Source organism: Salvelinus namaycush, chromosome 12 (assembly GCF_016432855.1).
Source record: "Salvelinus namaycush isolate Seneca chromosome 12, SaNama_1.0, whole genome shotgun sequence".
Classification (NCBI taxonomy): Eukaryota; Metazoa; Chordata; class Actinopteri; order Salmoniformes; family Salmonidae; genus Salvelinus; species Salvelinus namaycush.
In genome coordinates, this window is record NC_052318.1 from 20,682,186 (window position 1) to 20,705,284 (window position 23,099).

The 23,099-nt window shown below is 42.7% G+C and overlaps 1 protein-coding gene across 1 annotated transcript in view; it reads right to left on the minus strand.

Annotated features, from left to right (window-relative positions):
- The window catches only part of LOC120056988 (cell adhesion molecule 1-like), a 438,190-nt gene that overhangs the window by 51,266 nt on the left and 363,825 nt on the right, over positions 1-23,099 (minus strand). Inside the window, exons 4-5 of the mRNA XM_039005316.1 lie at positions 7,387-7,539; positions 1,605-1,742 (exon numbers count right to left, since the gene is read on the minus strand). Of these exons, the coding sequence (XP_038861244.1) occupies positions 1,605-1,742; positions 7,387-7,539 (291 nt within the window). The remainder of the gene's footprint in view (positions 1-1,604; positions 1,743-7,386; positions 7,540-23,099) is intronic.

Consider the following 23,099-nt stretch of genomic DNA (forward strand, 5'->3'; position numbering starts at 1 on the left):
TAGAAATAGATCTGCAAGGCGAGAAGCCGGCCGACGCCGAAAGCAATTTGGAGCAGCCGGCGAGTGGCGTGGACTGCGGTGACGCGCTCTTTCCCTTTTGTAACCTCTCACAATTCGTCATTCCATGATTCCTCACATCGTATCTCCTTGCCTCCTTCTGAACCGTATTAGAGGTCCAAGGTCCCTCCCCTCAGAGGAGGCAGGGAGAGAGGATGCAAAGAAACCAGGAAATATGGCTTGACAAAGAGCCCCTGTCTCTTTTGTCCTCACGTTTCCTGCTTCTCAACCTCCACATTCTGTCCATTCAGTCAGTCAGTCAAACTCCCACTGAACAATGCGGCGTGCCATATTTATCACGTTGATGTGGCAATTAACGGGGAAAACATGGACTCCACTCCACATCGTTCAAGATGACGCAATACTACTTTCAGAGGTGGTTGGCAATAGAAATCCCTCTTAATTACCAAATGAATAGACCACATTACAATACAAATAGGCAATGGACAAAACGTTTTACACGGCTAGCAGTTAAGCTCAGATCTGTGAACTCTCCTTCACCCTCTGTTTGTTGTCAAGTAACTTTTCTTGTCAACACAGAGCGTAAGGAAGGGTATCATCCACACATCTAGGCCTAGCCAGTGCTATTCAACAACACTGTAGTAGTTACACTAATGCAGGGAAGGGGCAGTGAAGTGCCGCAGTGTGTGAAGACTTTTGTTCCTGCACGGGACTAAAACACCAAATTCACCTAAACCTGGTCTATATTAATTAACGACCACAATTAGTTGATTATGTGAAACAGGTGTGTTAGCGCTGGGCTGGAACTTAAGCCTGCACACACTGCGCACAGTTATCCAGGACCAGAGTCAGCCTACCCTCTTCTGGGTAAAAGTGTTTATTGAGTAGATGAAACCAAGGCCTTGACTCCACATTAGGGCTTTGCACCATTCGTGGTTATGACGTGAGTGACGGGCTTTGGGCTCTGCTGAGTAAGAGCTGGAACAGCCCGGGGTCATTCCATTGGCCCAATCTATGGGCCCCCTAATCGTCCAGCTCCCTTTGAAGAGAGGCTTGAAAGCTGTCACTCTGCCAAAAGGCTAGGTGACCACTGAGCCAGCCCATCACTCTAATGGAAGTCATTCAGAGCCATGGGAGTGACCTAATTAGGCTGAGGTGTCGTTGACGTGGGGCTAATTATAAAGAGACGAGTGAAGGAAGGAAGAAGAAAGTTAGAAAGAGAGTGTAGAGGCACCAAGAGATGGGTTAAAGAAAACATCTATGAAGACGATGTGAGGTGTTTTATTATTGAATAAAGCTATGGTCATGAATGTATGACTAAATCATTGGGTAGAGTCGTAGGGAATGGAAAACTTGTAGGGAATGGAAAATTATGCATGAACATTAATAGACAACTCTACAATTCATACAGAGTAATTCCCTACAATTACCTTAACCCTCTGCCTTTTTATCGCTCTCAATCTGAAAAATCTTTTTTTAAAGAATATTCAGTCTTTTAGTCAGAGTCCAACTGAGTTATAATAGAGAGCTAAAGTGTTTTGGACGTGACTGGGTTGACGTGACGGTGTTGATGGGTGTTAACCTACCTTGGAGCTCTTTGTCTCCCTTCATCCATCTGATTGTGGCGGCGGGCTTGCTGCCCATAGCGGTGCAGGTCATCTCTGTCTCGTTGCCCTCAATCACCTGCCCCTCCCGGGACTCGATGATTGGGTTGCCTGGAGGGACTGGCAGGGGGGACAAATAGACACCGTGTTTAGGGAATGTGGGGCATAAATCACCCTAACAACCAATTGTACTGTATCTGTGAGAGGTTTATGGAAATACTTTGAAATAAATTAAATTGACTACAGTACAGTCATTTTCTTCTAAACAAAAACAACGTCAGAATGTGCGCAGAGAAGAATGTGCGTGAAAAAGGACAAAGTTATATTTAAGTGCGCGTATCTCAAGTCAGAATCGGCCACTATCAGCTTTGGCGAAAGGCCTTACACTTAAAAAATGTTTTATCATCCACTTTATAATAAAGCCCATACAATGACTATATGCAGTACACTTCAGATGTTTTAGGATGCTTTTCCAACCTTCTCTCAACTAGACTCTTCCCATAAATGTGCGAGCTGAGACCACTCATCGATTTTGAATTACATAATTCCAGCTCTCGCTTGCTACCTACTGCCACTCAAAACAGCTTGATGCCATTTGCGCTGATCTACTCCTGCCTTGGCCCAGACACGCAGATTCATGCCTGTGCCAATCTCCCCATCTCCTCCGTGTGAAAATTTCCAAATCACAAACACTCCCCACATCCCGCTGTCAAACTTCATTGCCAAAACGGCATCATTATGTCTAAGTACTTACTCTTGCTTCAAGCACGCTCTGTATGTCGTAACGTCTAATACACACACAATGTAATTTCCCCTAAATCCTGCTAGGATGCACAATGGAAAACTGGCTGGGCACTGGGTTTTGATTGGCGTGAATCTTGTGTTTCGGCATTGACGTCAAATACGGCTATGCGCTAAGGACAATGTTCTTCGACTTGGATTGTTTTGATGTCAGGTCCTGTATGTATGCTTAAAAAACGAAGTGCAAGGTCAGGGTTCTAAATTAACCTCTTGACGCTAGGGGTAAGTCCAGATCGTAGAATATGCATATAATTTACAGATTAGGATAGAAAACACTCCAAAGTTTCCAGAACTGTCAAAATATTGTCTGTGAGTATAACAAAACTGATTCTGCAGGCGAAAACCTGAGAAAATCTAACCCGGAAGTGCTTTTTTAAAAATTTGTATTTTTTTATCTGTGTTTCCTGGCCCATCTTTCTTCCATTTAAAGGGGTATCAACCAGATTCCTTTTCCAATGGCTTCCTCAGGCTGTGACCAGGCTTTAGACATAGTTTCAGGCTTTTATTTTGAAAAATTAGCGAGATTTTTCAAAACTAGTCAGGTGTCCTCTGATTAGTTCCTGCGCGCGAGAGGGATATATTATCGATTATGTTTGTTAAAAACAACCTGAGGATTGATTATAAAAAACATTTGACATGTTTCTACGACCGTTACGGATACTTTTTGGAATTTTCGTCGAACGGAACGAGGCTTTGGTTTTCTGAACATAATGCGCAACCCAAATGGCGTATTTTTGTTATAAAACTAATATTTATCGAACAAAAATAACATTTGTTGTGTCTCGTGAGTGCAAACATCCAAAGATTATCAAAGGTAAGCGATTCATTTTATTGCTTTTCTGACTTTCGTGACCAAGCTAACCAAGCTAATATAAGGCTAACTGTTCTAGCATTGATTGATACACTCACAAAAGCTTAGATTGCTTTCGCTGCAAAGCATATTTTCAAAATCTGACATGATAGGTGGATTAACAACAAGCTAAGCTGTGTTTTGGTATATTTCACTTGTGATTGCATGATTATAAATATTTTTTGTCATATTTTGCACCCTGCAATTCAGCGGTTGTTTAGGAAAATGATCCCGTAAAAGGGATCCGTAGCGCAGAGAAGTTAAACTGTTTCATTGGTAGCACTGGTGCTCCCAATTTATACAAGTTAGGAGCACAACAAAATTTAGGAGTACCAGAAAATATTTTTTTTAATCAATTGAGACATGCAGGGTGACGTTTGTGGTGATGAATCTTGCACTGGAGGCAGAACTGAGCAATTTCTGCTAGATGGGCCAGCTGCAAAGTAAAAATGTACTATATTATAGAAATAGTTGAAAACAAACATTTGCTTTTTGGTCTTAACTAAAGATTAGGCATTAGGGTTAGCAGTGTGATTAAGGTTAGCGTTAACTTTAGGGTTAGGTTTAAAATCAGATTTTATGACTTTTTGACTGTGCCAGCTAGTGACCACTCTGCGGAGCTCCCTCCAGGTGTCACGTTCCTGACCTGTTTTCTGTTGTTTTTGTATGTGTTAGTTGGTCAGGGCGTGAGTTGGGGTGGGTAGTCTATGTTATGTGTTTCTATGTTGGGTTAATGTATTGCCTGATATGGTTCTCAATTAGAGGCAGGTGTTTGACGTTTCCTCTGATTGAGAACCATATTAAGGTAGGCTGTTCTCACTGTTTGTTGGTGGGTGATTGTTCCTGTGTCTGTGTCTACCACACGGGACTGTTTCGTTTGTTCGTTCGTTTGGGTAGTCTGTTCCTGTTTCATGCGTTCTTCGTGTTTATGTAAGTTCTTATGTTCAGGTCAGTCTACGTCGTTTGTTATTTTGTAATCAATTCAAGTGTTCTTCGTGTTTCGTCTTTATTTAAATAAATCAGTATGTCATCATACACCGCTGCGTTTTGGTCCGACCCTTACTCCTTCTCCTCATCCGAGGAGGAGGAATTAGACAGCCGTTTCACCAGGGCAAGATTCATGACACGTTTTGTTGTGTTACAAGGTGGGATTAAAATGTATTTATTTGTATTTTTTTTGTTAACGATTTACACAAAATACTCTAATGTCAAAGTGGAAGAAACATTGTAACATTTGTAAAGAATTTCAGAAAAATAAAGCAAATATATCTTGATTACATACGTATACAACCCCCTGAGTCAATACACGTTAGAATCACCTTTGGCAGCGATTAAAGCTGTGAGTCTTTCTGGATAAGTCTCTAAGAGCTTTGCAAACCTGGATTGTACAATATTTGCACATTATTCTGTTCAAAATTATTTTATCTCTGACAAGTTGGTTGTAGATCATTACTAGACAGCCATTTTCAAGTGTTGCCATAGATTTTCTAATAGATTTAAGTCAAAACTGTAACTAGGCCACTCAGGAATATTCTGTCGTTTTGGTAAGCAACTCCAGTGTATATCTGGCATTCTGTTTTAGGTTATTGTCCTCCTGAAAGGTGAACTGATCTCCCAGTGTCTGCTGGAAAGCAGACTGAACCAGGTTTTCCTCTAGGATTTTGCCTGTGCTTAGCTCCATTACGTTTAATTTTTATCCTGAAAAACTCCCCAGTCCTTAACAATTACAAGCATACCCATAACATGATGCAGCCACCACTATTTTTGAAAATATGGAGAGTGGTACTCAGTGATGTGTTTGGCCCAAACATAACGCTTTGTATTCAGGACATCATTTTTTTTGTAATTTTACTTTAGTACATTATCGCAAACAGGATGCATGTTTTTGAATATTTTTATTATGTACAGACGTCCTTCTTTTCACTCTGTCATTTAGGTTAGTACTGTGGAGTAACTATAATGTTGTTGATCCATCCTCAGTTCTCCTATCACAGCCATTAAACTCTGTAATTGTTTTAAAGTCACCATTGGCCTCATGGTGAAATCCCTGAGCGGTTTCCTTCCTCTCCATCAAATGAGTTAGGAAGGATGCCTGGATCTTTGTAGTGACTGGGTGTATTGACACACTATCCAAAGTGTAATTAATAACTTCATCATGCTCAAAAGGATATTCAATGTCAGCTTTTTTTTTTTTTCCCCATCTACCAGTAGGTGCCCTTCTTTGAGTTGCATTGGAAAACCTCCCTGGTCTTTGTGGTTGAATCTGTGTTTGCAATTCACTGCTCGACTGAGGGACCTTACAGATAATTGTATGTGTAGGGTACAGAGGTGAGGTAGTCATGTTAAACACTATTATCTTCCACAGTGTTGAAGTCCATGCAACTTTTACTCCTGAACTTATTTAGGCTTGCTATAACAAAGGGGTTGAATATTTATTGACTCAACACATTTCAGCTTTTAATTTGTAATTCATTCCTAAAAACATAATTCCACTTGGACATTATGGGGTATTGCGTGTAGGACAGTGACACAAAATCTAAATTTTATCAATTTTAAATTCAGGCTGTAACACAACAAAATGTGGAAACAGTCAAGGGATGTGAATATTTTGAAGTAAGTAGACAGTAAGTAGACTATATGTATTTTAGCTACGTCTGAAGCACATTTTGTGCCCTAGAAACACATTTTTAACCCTGTAAATACATTGGTTTATTATAAAAAGCTAAGATGTTGTTACAAATACCTGTCATTGAAATTACAAAGTCATTTGTGGAACATTAGGTTTCCACATTGTGTAAAAGCACAATATTGAGATGCATTACATCAAAAATTGTACACTGTCTCTTTAAGAACATCAAGTTCGTTAGTGATAACATGCAACAGATCAGTCATTTGGAAGATCTCAATTGCATACTCCTCACATCCCCTCTCCTCGTCTCCTTCTCAAAACACATTGGATGAGAGAGCCAGAGGTCCCTTCCCTCTGACCTTCTTCTCCAATGGGTTTTGAAAAGAAGATGAGGAGATAGGATGCGAGGAGTATGCAATTGAGAGCTTTTCATTCATTTATTGCTGTGATTATTGATCTCCCGAAGAAGCGATCACTTTTCCTTTCTTTCTGTGCCCCCAAATGTTAGGATACAGCCTATAAGTAAAGTTACTAGGTTGTTAGCTAGCTAGCTAATAAGGTACATGACTGAACAAGGTTAAACAGTTTTAGAATGGCACGCGACATGGTCTATGAATGTAAAATGCGGCTTGCCAATTCACCACAGGAAGAAGAAAAAGTTGCACCGGTTATATGGGTCATATCATTTGAACCGTTTGGTCTACAAACAAGCCGTATTCACTGTAGTAATGGTACAATCATTACAATGGAAAACAATTGTAGGCGCACAGGTCGCACAGCTAAATATTTAGGAACATAAATATGACCAAAATGGTCGCACTTTAGAGCCCTGTGTGAGGTTATGACATTTAAAGTGACGTTGAGGACCAGATTTAAAACATATTTAGATTTCAGTGAAATGGCATAATCCCTAAAAGTGAGACTGACGTGAAGACTGAAAGTCTCTTTTACTCCCGTTACATTTTTATCAAGGATAATATTATAATTCAATTCATGCTTTGCACTGTGGCTCTACACCTTGGTGAATGTTTATTATTTCGTAGTAAGTTTGTCTCTGAGTGCAAAAGTGAGTTAGATACAGCTATGGTATCAACCACTCCATCGGTCAATGACGTGCCAGTGATAGCTGTGTGTGTGTTAGTGATGTGTGGGTCAGCTGTTTGTTCACCCGCACCCACCCGCAAACCTAAATGTAGCATATAGATATGAATTGCACAAGACTGATACATTTATGGAATTTTAATACATTGTTTTCTCTTTATTCAATCCGCCCGCCCTTCATCCAAACAATATTTCTAGACCCTAAACCCACCCGTACCGTGGATATAACCTCAGGAAATGCGGGTTATGGGTAAACTCGTGTATCACTAGTGTGTGTGTGTGTGTGTTTTCAATCATACTCTCATAATGAATGTCAACGTAGACGGTTTAAGACATTTTGCCCCTCAACAAACATTGTGTGTGGTGTGTGTGTGTAGTCATACTCAGCACAGTGATGTCTGCATAGGCCTCCTGTGGGGGGTCCGTGTAGAGCTGGCACACGTATCTCCCCTCATCCGACAGGCTCACATTGGATAGAGACACCCGCAGCTCATTGTCCGAGAAGTTGACCAGCTGGAAGCGAGCATCTTTCAGGGCTGGGGATCAAAGAAAGAGAGATGGGGAGAGAAAGAGTAAGGGAGATAAGGCAGGGGGGTCAAAAGAGGGTACCATTGTCATTGTCCATGCATTGACTATGGCAGTGTTTCCCAACTCCAGTCATTGAGTACCCCCAACAGTACACATTTTTGTTGTAGTCCCTCACAAACTCACCTGATTCAACTCATTTGGCGCTTGATGATTAATTGACAAGTTGAGTCAGGTGTGCTTGTCCAGGGCTACAACAAAAAAGTACTTGACTGGAGAAACACTGGACTAATGATTGTTGACCGACTCTGTGAGAGGATTCATGTGTATATTTGAGTTTAGTTCCAGGAGTTAGATTATGAGTTAAAGTTTACAGACATGTGTAGGGATCGATTGAAGCTCAATGTAAAATTCAAATCTCCTTACCAATATATAAACTCAGCAAAAAAAGAAACGTCCTCTCACTGTCAACTGCGTTTATTTTCAGCAAACTTAACATGTGTAAATATTTGTATGAACATAACAAGATTCAATAACTGAGACAAACTGTTCCACAGACATGTGACTAACAGAAATGGAATAATGTGTCCCTGAACAAAGGGGGGTTCAAAATCAAAAGTAACAGTAACAGTCAGTATCTGGTGTGGCCACCAGCTGCATTAAGTACTGCAGTGCATCTCCTCCTCATGGACTGCACCAGATTTGCCAGTTCTTGCTGTGAGATGTTACCCCACTCTTCCACCAAGGCACCTGCAAGTTCCCAGACATTTCTGGGGGGAATGGCCCTAGCCCTCACCCTCCGATCCAACAGGTCCCAGACGTGCTCAATGGGATTGAGATCTGGGCTCTTCGCTGGCCACGGCAGAACACTGACATTCCTGTCTTACAGGAAATCACGCACAGAACGAGCAGTATGGCTGGTGGCATTGTCATGCTGGAGGGTCATGTCAGCATGAGCCTGCATGAGGGAGGAGGATGTCTTCCCTGTAACGCACAGCGTTGAGATTGCCTGCAATGACAACAAGCTCAGTCCGATGATGCTGTGTTACGCACGCCTCTGTGAAGAGGGAACGCAACACCCTGCTACAACTCAACTCCCCGTGTAGTGAAAGAGGTATGGGTTGTAGGTGCGAGTAAGGATGACAAAAAGGCAGAATGTGGTACCGTTTACAAGGACTTTATTCCTTTACACGGTAATATGGGGAAAAGGGGCTGGACCCTACTTACCTAACTTAGCACCACCTGGTGCACTAACCAAAATACAGGGGGTGGTCCGCCCAGGTCTTACCTAGCGTGCCTAGACAGTGAATATACTACGGGTATATGTATGCCCACGGGCCTCTTGCCTAAGCACTCCCTAGGTCCCTTCCCCCCTGGGAACAAATGAAACAGAATATCAAACAATTACTCAAACAAACTAAGAAACCAAGGACATCAAATAAGCTCTATCTGATAATGCAACAAACTAACACAGTACACACCAAATCGCTTTCTGATAAACAACCAACACTATATAACCCTCAGCTCCCTGAAAAACAACCAACACAGTTCTCAGCAATTGAATTCCCTATATCACAATCAAATTATCTCTGAATTCCCTCTCTCTGCAATGATCTAAACCTGCCTATGATCTCTCTCAGCAAAAATCTCTATCACAATCAATCTTTCTGCAATCGCCTCAGTCTGCAATCGCCTCAGCCTGCCTATGATCTCTCTCTTCTGAACAACAGAACACTGGCTTTTATAGCTTCAGAAGGCATTGGTAATTAGAGACAGCTGCGTCTTGACGAGGGGGCGGGGTCAGCTCTCCAATCATCAATTGGGGCCGACCAATCAGCTGCTTGGGGAGAAATTCAGGAAGCCATCTCCTGAAACACACACACTCAAATACAAACTACAACACAGAAACTGGGGAACGTCACATGCTGTGACACACCGCCCCAGACCATGACAGACCCTCCACCTCCAAATCGATCCTGCTCCAGAGTACAGGCCTTGGTGTAACGCTCATTCCTTTGACGATAAACGCGAATCCGACCATCACCCCTGGTGAGACAAAACCGCGACTCGTCAGTGAAGATTACTTTTTGCCAGTCCTGTCTGATCCAGCGACGGTGGGTTTGTGCACATAGGCGACGTTGTTGAGGACCTGCCTTACAACAGGCCTACAAGCCCTCACTCCAGCCTCTCTCAGCCTATTGCGGACAGTCTGAGCACTGATGGAGAGATTGTGCGTTCCTGGTGTAACTCGGGCAATTGTTGTTGCCATCCTGTACCTGTCCCGCAGGTGTGATGTTCAGATATACCGATCCTGTGCAGGTGTTGTTACACGTGGTCTGCCACTGAGACGACAATCAGCTGTCCGTCCTGTCTCCCTGTAGCGCTGTCTTAGGCGTCTCACAGTACGGACATTGCAATTTATTGCCCTGGCCACATCTGCAGTCCTCATGCCTCCTTGGAGCATGTCTAAGGCACGTTCACACAGATGAGCAGGGACACTGGGCATCTTTCTTTTGGTGTTTTTCAGAGTCAGTAGAAAGGCTGCTTTAGTGTCCTAAGTTTTCATAACTGTGACCTTAATTGCCTACCGTCTGTAAGCTGTTAGTGTCTTAACGACCGTTCCACAGGTGAATGTTCATTAATTGTTTATGGTTCATTGAACTAGCATGGGAAACAGTGTTTAAACCCTTTACAATGAAGATCTGTGAAGATATTTGGATTTTTACGAATTATCTTTGAAAGACAGGGTCCTGAAAAAGGGATGTTTCTTTTTTTGTGACTCGTTTCAGGAAACTAGGCGTATGTCGCACGTCACTACTTCACAGGAGAGCGATTTCAACGTAATCTTTTGTTTTTAATCAAAATAAGTTTTTGGCAGAAACTCCTTCTTGAAAAAGTGAACTTTCATGTGTCTTAATATCAAAATTGTATGCCATTTGTAAATGTGAATAAAATTGTTCAATTACGAGCCTAGTTGGTTCAGCCACAGAAAGAGTCAGCAACCTTCCCTCTAGCCATGATTGGCTGAGATAATGAGTGGGCTGGACATGCCGAGAGATGAGTTTGGATTGGTCTGCCATGTAGCTCGCTTCTTTATATTTGAGCTGGTGAGTATGTGTAGGTAATCCTGTCTAACACGGCTTTAAAAATATATATATCACGTAGTAGAACTGCATAAATGTTGTTCTCCACTTTCTGGGGGACCGAGTTTTGAAATAAGTGGAATTAGAGTAAGATAGCTGAGGAGATGGAGAAAACACCTGTCACCGGATTACATCTTCAAACTAAGGGCAACCATGGCATCCGTGACAGAGGGAGAAGCGTCCATCCATGTATACGGGTAAGAGAGTCTAGCTAGCTACATTTTCAGATATTACACGTTTAATTTGGTCAGAAAGTTGTTTTCATTTCAAGTTAAAGTGTACTGTTAGCTAGCTAGCTAACGTTAGCTGGCTGGCTCGCTAGCCAACGTTACGTTTATGATCTGTGTAGTAATACTATTCATATGTCAGAGCCATTTGCTTTGCTAGTTATAACCTAATGTTAGCTAGTTATAACCTAATGTTAGCTATCTAACATTGAACCTGGTTGGTTAGCTACCTACAGATTCATGCAGGATAGTCATGTCATGAGTTGGGATTATGGTTCATTGTTAAGCTAGCTAGCTACATGTCTTAACAAAAGACTCCACTACGCAAGTATCCATTTCAATAGAATGTTTAAGATGTCACTGCGAGCTGTTGACAGACATAGCTGGTAAATTCGCTCTGGCTATCTACTCTGACTTTAGAGCACTCTCGTCTGAGTGTGCCAGAGCGCAGAATAACTTATGAATTTACGAACGCTCATGGCTCATTGTTTAGCTAGCTAGCTACATGTCTTAACAAAAGACTACACTATGCAAGTAACCATTTCAACAGAACGTCACTGTGACAACTGTTGATAGACGTAGCTGATAAATTTGCTCTGGCTATCTACTCCGATTTCAGAGCACTCTCTAATTTGTGTCTGGAAGTAGCTAGCAAGCTAGCCAATGCTTGGGTGCTTGATTGCTGTTGTTAGAACAGAACGCTTGGATCGACCCTTAAGTGATGGGTGGGGTTAAAGCTGTCAACGATGTGTGAACGATGCTGAATGGGTGTAGGCAAAGAAAAGCTCTCCAGTAAGTGTACCAAAACATTCAAAGGCCATTTTATCAAACGTGAGGTCACAAGTTTATCAACTTTCAAAGCAGAATTACTTTCCCATTGTGATATACCATTTTCTAGGTCTGTCTCTACTTTTATCCAATGTAAAAAACACTTTCAAATTTTGCTACATAAGACCGAATCGAGCCTATCGGTCAAATATAACCCAATATGACACCAATATGTCAATGAAACTTTGCAAATCAACTTGATTGGCGGTACACAACACACTCCCCGCCTCCTGTCATGAGCCGTCCAGCCGTTACGAGAACCACATACCGTATTTTTAACAGGGTCGTTAGAATTATTGCCCAGACCTAGCTCAATATCTAGGCGTCGGATAAGAACGAGACTACAGCGTCCATAAAGTGACCATTAGACTTACCACCTTTTCGGACTGAATAAGTTTGTAGGTGCAACAGTTTTGATTACATTCATAATTTATTTCTGTCACATGCTCATTTCCGTCCATTAAGAACCATTTCTGACAATGTTAACATATTTTTTTAGCTGAAGCTCAGCTACATGGTGGGTTGGTTGCTCAGCTACATGGTGGTATTCAAGCTGTTAATCAATAAATGCAAACAGATATTCTGGTTAGCTAGGTAGCTAGCTAACCTGAGCTTGCTTGTCGAAAGTCCAGCAGCTAGCCTCTGTTGCTATCTAACACCAGTCAGCTGACATTCAACGACCTAGCTGAGACTTACAAGTAAGTTAAACACAGATAGTAGATATGTCAGTAGTAGGCTAGTATGTGTGAGTCTCACCAGTTAGCCTTAGACAGCCAACTAATACTTAAACAGACCAGTGGTGAGCGACTGATAATGAGCATTGAGAGTGACAAAAACATTAGCCTGTGCTATTAGCACAGCATGGCTACATTAGCTGTCATCCAATCAGAAATGATGTGTGATCCGTTTTACATTAAATGGACAATTCGGCCGCCGCCTAGTTGACTTGCTATTATTACATTCACAGTCACACCTCACCTTGGCGAGAGAGAATACTTCAGAGGCAGCCCCCCGCACCTCTCTGATTCAGAAAAATCAGTCACATGTTTATTACTACTAGACTGGAACATGTCTCCATTCATTGGAGTCTTTAGTTCAGGGGTTCCCAAACTTTTACTGCACACAACCCCAAATTGACACCAGAAAATACAGGGGACCCCACTTGGACAAATTATATTTCCTAGTGTGTTCATATTCACTCAACTGAACTCAACGCAGGCTGTCAACTGATAATAATACATAACAATGACACGAAAGAGCATTCTAATAGAGTAAGGAGGTCCTAATTGACACCAGAGCCAAATACAGTGCATTTGGAAAGTATTCAGACCACTTTAATTTTCCCACATTTTGCTACAGCCCTATTTTAAAATGTATTAAATACATGTTTTCTTCTCTAATCTACACATTACTGTATATCCCATAATGACAAAGCAAAAACAGGTTTTTATAAATGTTTGCAAATGTATTAAAAATAAAAAACTTACTTACAGAAGTATTCAGACCCTTTTCTACGAGACTCGAAATTGAGCTCAGGTGCATCCTGTTTCCATTGATCATCCTTGAGATGTTTTTACAACTTGATTGGAGTCCACCTGTGGTAAATTCAATTGATTTGGACAGGCACACATCTGTCTTTATAAGGTCCCACAGTTGACAGTGCATGTCAGCGCAAAAACCAAGCCATGAGGTCGAAGGAATTGTCCGTAGAGCTCGGAGACAGGATTGTGTCGAGACACAGATCTGGGGAAGGTTACCAAAAAATGTCTGCAGAATTGAAGGTCCCCAAGAACACAGTGGCCTCCATCATTCTTAAATGGAAGAAGTTTGGAACCACCAAGACTCATCCTAGAGCTGGCCGCCCGGCCAAACTGAGCAATCGGGCGAGAAGGGCCTTGGACAGGGAGGTGACCAAGAACCCGATAGTCACTGTGAAAGAGCTCCAGAGTTCCTCTGTGGAGATAGGAGAACCTACCAGAAGGACAACCATCTCTGCAGCACCAAATACAGGTGTGCCAAGCTTGTAGCGTCATACCCAAGAAGACTCGAGGCTGTAATCGCTGCCAAAGGTTCTTCAACAAAGTACTGAGTAAAAGGTCTGAACACTTATGTAAATGTGATAGTTTTTGATTTGATAAATTAGCTAAAATAAAAATATTTTTGATTTGCCATTATGGGGTATTGTTTGTAGATTGATGAGGGACAAAAAACGATTTAATACATTTTAGAATACGGCTGTAACATAACAAAATGTAGAAAAAGTCAAGGGATACTTTCCGAGCAGTGACTGTACAAAACATAAGAACACCTTTCTAATACTGAGTTGCACCCCCTTTTCCTCTGTAGCCATTGCTAAGTGATATTTACTGCTTCCGCGTTGTGCTGTTTATTTCTGATAGTTTTTAAAACATATGAAGATGTCCATTGAAAGCAGATATGCAATTTGTTGACACTACAACACAGTAAAGACTTGGATACACATTATCCAGAATGCTGATCAATAAAAACGTCCGTTAAATTCGCTGCTCTGTTTTGCTTGTTTACAGCGGGTCATTTCATAGGAAACTGTCAGAGGCACTCTCGTAGTGTTACATCACCAACATGTCAAGAATCAGTTCTATATAGGCGCTAACATGGCGGCCATTCTAAAACACTGCCATAACTCTCTCTATATATGACTCTGGTTAACACTAAATGGTTATATACTATACCCATTTCAAGAGATACAAATTATTAATTTGATTGATAACATTTCCGATTTTCTCATTTCCCACATGAGATACCAAGCTTGGGAATCACGGCTGTAAAGCCGAAACGTCTGTGTACGCTATTATCCCTGAAGCAGTGAAAATAATAACAAAATCTAAAAATTAAGTGAGCTTTATGCAATGTCTTTTTGAATGTGGACCCATTACACCTTTTGTTTGTCTGGATATAAGTAACTGCACATAATATTACTTACATGGGGATTACATGTGTTTTTTATTGAAAATGGATGATCTAGATTAAAAGTAAAAGAGAGGCATTAGGGATACTACAAGAAAGTGGCATCAAATGCATTGGTTGCACAGATTGTAACTGTAGTTGTCTGCCGTCAGAACCGCAAGATTAGATGGACTTCGCACAAGATCAAGCACACGCTGAAAGTGAAGCGGTCCGTCCAAAGCATAATGGCTATAAAAAAAGACTGACCCAAGTTAATGAAGTGTGTGCAAAACGTATCTGAGTTTGTTGACTCCAAAATGAGTAGCATCAGGCATAATTTGCTGACCTGCGAAAACTTCTGTGACCTAGTTGAAGGAAAGTGGATACACACTTGCACATCAGAGTCCTACTTTTGGGAGGTGACCAAGAACCCGATGGTCATTCCGACAGAGCTCCAGAGTTCCTCTACGGAGATGGGAGAATGTTCCAGAAGGACAACCATCTCTGCAGCACTCCACCAAATCAGGCCTTTATGGTAGAGTGGCCAGGCAGAAGCCACTCTTCAGTAAAAGGCACATGACAGCCCACTTGGAGTTTGCAAAAAGGTACCTAAAAAACTCTCAGACCATGAGAAACAAGATTCTCTGGTCTGATGAAACCAAAATTGAACTCTTTGGCCTGAATGCCAAGAGTCACGTCTGACGGAAACCTGGCACCATCCTTACGGTGAAGCATGGTGGTGGCAGCATCATGCTGTGGGGATGGTTTTCAGTGGCAGGGACTGGGAGACTAGTCAGGATCGAGGGAAAGATAAATGGAACAAAGTACAGACATATCCTTGATGAAAACCTGATCCAGAGCGCTCAGGACCTCAGACTGGGGGCGAAGGTTCACCTTTCAACAGGACAACGACCCTAAGCACACAGACAAGACAACGCAGGAGTGGCTTCGGGTCAAGTCTCAATGTCCTTGAGTGGCCCAGCCAGTGCCCGGACTTGAACCCGATCTAACATATCTGGAGAGATCTGAAAATAGCTGTGTAGCGACGCTCCCTAACCAACCTGACTTGGGAGAATGGGAGAAACTGGACGAAATTGGAGAAACTCCCCAAATATATAAACATTTTAGTGATTTAGCAGACACTCTAAAACAGAGCGACTTACATTGGTGAGTGCATACATTTTCATACTTTTTCTCATACTGGTCCCCCTTTGAAATCCAACCCACAACCCTGGTGTTGCAAGCGCCATGCTCTACCAACTGAGCTACACAGGACCAGTACAGGTGTGCCAGCGTCATACCCAGACGACTACAGGCTGTAATCGCTGTCAAAGGTGCTTCAACAATGTACTGAGTAAGAATACTTATATAAATGTGATAACATTTTTGTATATTTTCCAAATTTGCACAAATTTCTCAAAAACTGATTTTGCTTTGTCATTATGGGGTATTGTGTGTAGATTGATGAGGGGAAAAAGCTATTTAATCCATTTTAGAATAAGGCTGTAACTTAACAAAATGTGGAAAAAGTCAAGGGGTCTGAATACTTTCCAAACTGTATAATTTTCTAGCTCTGAGTCGCTACTTTTTTCCAATGTAAAATACACAATTTTAAATGTTATTACATAGGACCGAATCGAGCCCATCAGTCACATATTGGGGAAAAAACACATGTGGTATGTTGTTTTCCTGACCTTTTTCCAACAGGAAAGGTGGAAGGTTTGATGTCAGAGTAAAGAACAGTTTGCTTACTGTCTGTTGACCCCAGAGTTCAGAGTATATTTTTCATTTGCTTTGGAAAAGTGAGCTGGGTGCTCTACCTGGGAGTATTGCACATACCTTACAATGTTCTCTTGAGTTTAGCAGACTTAAAGAACACGACGAATCTCCTCAGGTGAATCTTAAGTATTCTTGGTAACATGCGCAGAACTAAAGAATACTGGTATGGTTGACATTCTGAGGTCATGTGCATGCTTTAACACTTTGGAGCACCATCATAGTTTGTGACTTTAAACTGTTCTGAATACAGCTGGGAAAAACTCATATTGATGCCAGGTGAGCTTTGTTTAATGCACCCCAAAAACAGTCTCTCTCCATTTATCATAATTTCCTTTCTTTGTTGAAATTCATCTGATCTTTGAGAATATTTGAATCCTAAGCAACCTCCCTACATATTTCTTGAAGTACAATAGCCCAATATAGCTACTGTAGGTCAAAGCTGTGTGCTGGAAAACCTTGGTAGAGCATGGGTGAAGTAGGCATTGTGGGGTTCATGTGAATTTCCTTTCTTTTCTCACTTAAAAGTTTGTTTTTTTGTTTCTAATTAAAACAGGAGTATGTGGTGACACACACACGCAGAATAATGAGCAATCCATTAGGGAGTTGTTTTGCCTGGCAAACGCAATGGAGAATCCCAATGTCTGGTTCAGATGAAAGCCTCCCCCCCACCACCTCTGACAGATTGACAGCGGCCATTTACTGCTCTCTCTGTCTTCTTTTTCTCCCCACACCACATTTTTTCTCACCCGCAGCAGCCCAGTTCAAAGGAGCAAAAGCAACAAGAAAAAACAGGTAGCATTAATACATAACTACATAGACGGAAACAAATAACTAAATTAAGAAATCATCTGGGATTATTACAGTTTGCGGCGGCGGGCACATGAAAGCCAGGATTGTGATAGTGATGGGGGGGTGAAGCTGATTGTTCTGGGTTCCAGCTGGTTAGCCGTGCTCTTTCGCTTTTATGCAAAAAGAGAGAAAGCCAGAGAGCGAGTGAGGGGGGAAAAGAGGAAGAAAGAAAGGCTGTCAGCCTTCTCTCTGGTTCTGCTGCTGTGGAGGGAGTGGAGAAGCAAAGAAATACAGAGCGTGGCTCCATCTCCGCTGCCATCCACCCTTTTTCCTTGAGTTAATCCTCTCGACCTTCCCGACCGACCCCCCCCCCTCCCAGCACCTCGGAGTAGCCACGTGCCCCCTCATCAGAAGACCCCATCTCGATTCCACTCGCCTCCTCTTACTCCCACAAGGACAAGCCACATGGCACAAAAGGAGCGGGGGTTAAACATGTTGCCGTGCCAACTCATCGCTAATGTCATTCGTCCTGCTGCCAGGGTGGTGGTCTTGGAATATCAGAAGAGAACAACGAACAGAATAGCTAACAAGTGTGTGAATTCAGAGTAAGTGACAAATGAGTAAGTGACAAATGTTCAAAGGAGAGCTCTATTTTTAGCATGTGGGCCCAAGATTTAAGTCAAATCAAAACATAACTCCTCATCATTCAACTCCATTTTGCAAAGCTATTCTGGTGCCCCAACTTCTTGACTCAAGTACTTTAATTATTAAGTTACTTACCTATGCTACTTTTCAACGCTAACCGCTAACTTTGGTGCCAGTAGTCATTATGCTTGGCTCCTCTGTTAGCAGTGGATGAGCACAACAGAGGCTAACGTTACACACAGATAATGTGTGACTAATTAAAGTGGCTGACTTGAAAGCAGGGTTAGGCCTGTCAGTGCGAGGGGCAGCCTGACACTAATGATTAAATTAAATGTATTGATTTGAAGAATGTGCTGGGATTAAAACACTCCAAAGCGAGGCATCACTGGCTAAACTGCTGGTAATCTGTTGTGCGACTCGGCGCTAGGTGGACACCAATAGGAATGATTAAAGCATTATGTCAACACCGATAATGTTCATAATGGCACTAAAGTCTGGTGTACTGTGGGTATTTGAAAAATGGCCTCCAGTCCATTGTGGTATACTGTATGCTCAATGCATACCTTGCATACAATGCCTCCTTTAACATGCTATATCTTGTTGTTGTGTTAATATACTGTAAGTGTATATCTCCACTACATGACCAAAAGTATGTGGACACCTGCTCGTCAAACATCTCATTCCAAAATCATGGGCATTAATATGGAGTTTGTCCCCCTTTTGCTGCTATAACAGCCTCCACTCTTCTGGGGAAGGCTTTCCACCAGATGTTGCAACATTGCTGCGAGGACTTGCTTCCATTCAGCCACAAGAGCATTAGTGAGGTTGGGCACTGATTTTGTGGGATTAGGCCTGGCTCGCAGTCGGCATTAACAATTCACCCCAAAGGCGTTCAATGGGGTTGAGGTCAGGGCTCTGTGCAGGCCAGTCAAGTTCTTCCACACCGATCTCGACAAACCATTTCTGTATGGACCTCGCTTTTTACACGGGGCATTGTCATGCTGAAACAGGAAAGGGCCTTCCCCAAACTGTTGCCACAAAGTTGGAACCACAGAATCGTCTAAAATCGTCTAAGATTTCCCTTCACTGGCACTAAGGGGCCTAGCCTGAACGATGAAAAACAGCCCCAGACCATTATTCCTCCTCCACCAAACTTTACAGTTGGCACTATGCATTCGGCAGGTAGCGTTCTTCTGGCATCCGCCAAACCCAGATTTGTCCGCCGGACTGCCAGATGGTGATACATCACTCCAGAGTATGCATTTCCACTGCTCCAGAATCCAATGGCGGCGAGCTTTACACCACTCCAGCCGACGCTTGGCATTGTGTATGGTGATGTTAGGCTTGTGTGTGGCTGCTCGGCCATGGAAACCCATTTCATGAAGTTTCCGCCGAACAGTTATTGTGCTGATATTGCATCCAGAGGCAGTTTGGAACTTGATAGTGAGTGTTGCAACCGAGGGCAGATGATTTTTAGGGCGCTATGCGTTTCAACACTCGCCAGTCCCGTTCTGTGAGCTTGTGTGGCCTACCACCTCGCGGCTGAGCCGTTGTTGCTCCTAGACGTTTCACTTCACAATAACATCACTTACAGTTGACCGAGCCAGCTTTAGCAGGGCAGAACTTTGACAAACTGACTTGATGGAAAGGTGATATCCTATGACGGTTCCACGTTGAAAGTCACAGAGCTGTTCAGTTAGGCCATTCTAATGCCAGTGTTTGTCTATGGAGATTGCATGGCTGTATGCTCGATTTTATACACCTGTTAGCAACAAGTGTGGCTGAAATAGCCGAATCCACTAATTTGAAGGGGTGTCCACATACTTTTGTATATATAGTGTATATCAACAACACAAATGTGGTTTTGGGAAAAACAAACAGACATAATTGGAGGTGGTGAGAAACTGGATACTGATCAATTTTTGAGGTGAAAAACAGCATTAGGGCTTGACAACATCAGATCTGTGTCCAACAAGGAACATGGCCTTTCTCTAGCGCAGTGGTGCTGGTCCTGGACACAAGCGTGGCCATGTGAGGACTCAACAGCGGCCCGCCATGTCCCAGGAGGTTGTCCCCCATGACGACACAACAACGGCGCCCTCTCACAGCATCCAGCTCACTGTGGGGGAGCCCGGGATTGGCCACGCAGCAGTGACGTCCAATGGGGTGAGTTCCGGGAAAACAAAGGCACTAGTAGTAGAAAGCAATTCCACTCAAGAAAACAAACTGAATATGTCTTTTGATGTTGTTTTGTTCTTTCAATTCCTTTAGTTTGGCAGAGGGTTTCTCAGGTAATCAGTGGAGGCTCCTGAGGGGAGTTTGGCTCATAATAGTGGCTGGAATGGAGCAAATGGAATGGCATCAAACACATTGTTTGATGTATTTGATACTATTCCACTGATTCCACTCCAGCCATTGCCACGTGCCTGTCCTCCCAATTAAGGTGCCACAAACCTCCTATGCAGGTTATGTCTTTTTTGGAAGGTACAAACACAAGGAAAGACAAAATTGGGCAAGAAAATGCAGTGACTATGGAGAGACCTCTGAGGCAACAAACACTTAAACAAAACGTGGGAATAAGATTCACAGTGGCTAGGAACAGGGACAAAAACAGCCACAAAGAAGAAAAAGAAGGGAGGAGCGCCATGCACGTCTCAGAACACAGCAGTACCCTATTCCTGCTGATTTATACTTGAATACAGTAGCTATAGGGGTTTCAAAATGAGCTAATATATTTGTTTTAACGGCCACACAAAGCAGAGAATTTGATAAATATTTGTACTCCATCCATTTCATTTCCGGGATGTATATGTTTCATTTCCATGATGGTCTTGAATTAGATTGTGAAAACCAAAGTCCATCTTCTTCATACAGCCTCTATACAACCAAACAAACAGCCTTTCTATGAAAATAAAGTATTTCTTTAAATCTTATTCACAGATTCACATTGCAAGCTATAGTACTAAAAAAAACATGCCTCAATTCACCTATTTTGTTAATAACATCGTACCAGAAGGCCCCAAGTCATCTCACAAATAAAGTGATCTTACTTATGTTTAAAATAATAAAACAGATAAAACTTTATTTTCAAGATTTCTTATTAATTTGCCTGAGTCAGATCAATGTGGACAATGGATTTTTTTTTCTCCACTCAACTCCATTTCAGGGGTGGACAGTCGCCTAAAGTGGTGTTGAATATACATTGCTTATTTTCCTGTTATCGCAAATAGCCAAAGGTCCATTCGGCACCATCGAAGGAAACGGGTGACGGGGCACAAAAGACTGCACAAACACACACGGCCATATCCATTGAGTCCTGGCAATCTCTGCATTGAAATGAAGCTGACTTGAAACACAAAAGGGGGGGAAATAAACTGCAATTCAGAGCAGAGCGAAAAAATAAAGATGAGATAAACAAAACTTTTATGGCTGCAATGGGTTATTCTTTTCTTCCATCTTTCTCCCTCTCTCTTCATATCTCATTTGTGTTGTTTCTCCCTGGTTTCATTGAGGAGGGCTGGCTCCAGCTTCTTTGAGACGAGCTTCTGGCTTCTTCTTAAGTGGCGGCAATCAATTCTGATTAGCGGGCCTGGCTACTTTTTGAGAGGAGCCCATCAAAGTTTTATTAAGGAGTGAGAGAGGGAAAGGGTAGGTGGGTGAGGGTAATTTGGCTCTTCACACAGACTCCCACCACACACATGCACACACGATACACACACACACACGGAAAAGGGATTTGTGGCGCCCAACCTTCTTCTTGCCCTTTAGCTGGCTCCATGCTGTTTTCGCCATCTCACTTTTAAATGTTGCCAGAGAGAGACACCTTTTAATGATAAGGAGAGCGGCGGAGAGATTAGAGGGTGACCTTTTTGGCTTGGCAGCTGTGGACCTGTTAATGACGAGGTCAGTGCTTTGAAAACACAGAGGATATGGAGGTGATGTCCTCATTAAGAGATTGGGAGCTGGTGGTGGTAAAGGTAAGGTAAAGGTGTCCTTTGGTAATGCAGAGGCTACTTTCAGACAGGTACCGTCCGGGGCCCAGCGGACTCCTTACACAAGTGGTCTCTGGTCTTCAAAAACACTGGCGTCCACCCACTACACAGGTTTCAAGTGTCTGCCTCTTCACTTTGAGTGCCAGTGCAAAAGTGTGTGTGTGTGCGCCTCTTAACTCGCTGAGTGTGCCTACAGTATATGTGTGTGTGTGTGTGTGTGTGTGTGTGTGTGTGTGTGTGTGTGTGTGTGTGTGTGTGTGTGTGTGTGTGTGTGTGTGTGTGTGTGTGTGTGTGAAAATATGTGTGTGTGTGCTCACTTTGTGTGCAGAGGGCCACGCTGGGGAGGAACCCTCTTCCACACCCGGCTCCAACCGCTCCCTTGAAGTGGGGTCACATTCATTTCAGATGCGATGGAGAAACATGCTACCGCTGAGCTTTTCCGCAACTAGGATGTCAAAGCTTTCTCCTCTATCTCCCTCCTTTTTCCCCCAATATGGATTTCAGTTGGAGCGGCCAATATGATATTCAGGGAGGCTGGTAGAAGAGCCAAGCTATAATTAAGAAGTGCAGCTGCAGTGAAATGCCCGAATGTTCTCGGGAAAAGATCACAAGAGATCAAGGCGCCCCGTCGGAAGATGAGATGCTCTTGACAGCCAGCTGTGGGCTTGGTATTTGGTGCCCCAGCGAAACAGAAAAACACGAGGCACGATTTATATATGCCAGGGGGATCCTGAGGACCTGGCTGTGTGGCTGTGTATATGTGTGTGAAAGAGAGTGTGGGTGAGTGAGGAAGAGTTTGTGGTGGTAGGATGGGAGGGAGGGACAGAACGTTGTATCCATCAAAGACAGATGGGAGCCCTTCTGATGTGGCTCCTTCTCTGTGTGTGTGTATGGTGTGTGTGTGTGTATGTGTGTGCGTGCTCACGCCTCATCTCTGAGACAGAAGGAGGACTTGAGGACTTACTGCAAATGTGTTCGACCATTAGGGCTATACTTTATGTTTGTTTGTGTGTGTGTGTGTGTGTGTGTGTGTGTGTGTGTGTGTGGGGGCGCATTTAGTCTTTTCCAACCAGTGGAAAGTACTAATAACATCTGTAAGTCTCTGAAGTGGATCAAAATATAATTGTAGAGTTGATGTGACAGTATGTGTATGTCCGTCTGTGTAGAACTAGTAGGCCAATCTATTTTTAAGGTGTGTGTGTATGTATAAGTTTGTGTCAGTGTGTATGGCAGCCTGTGTGTG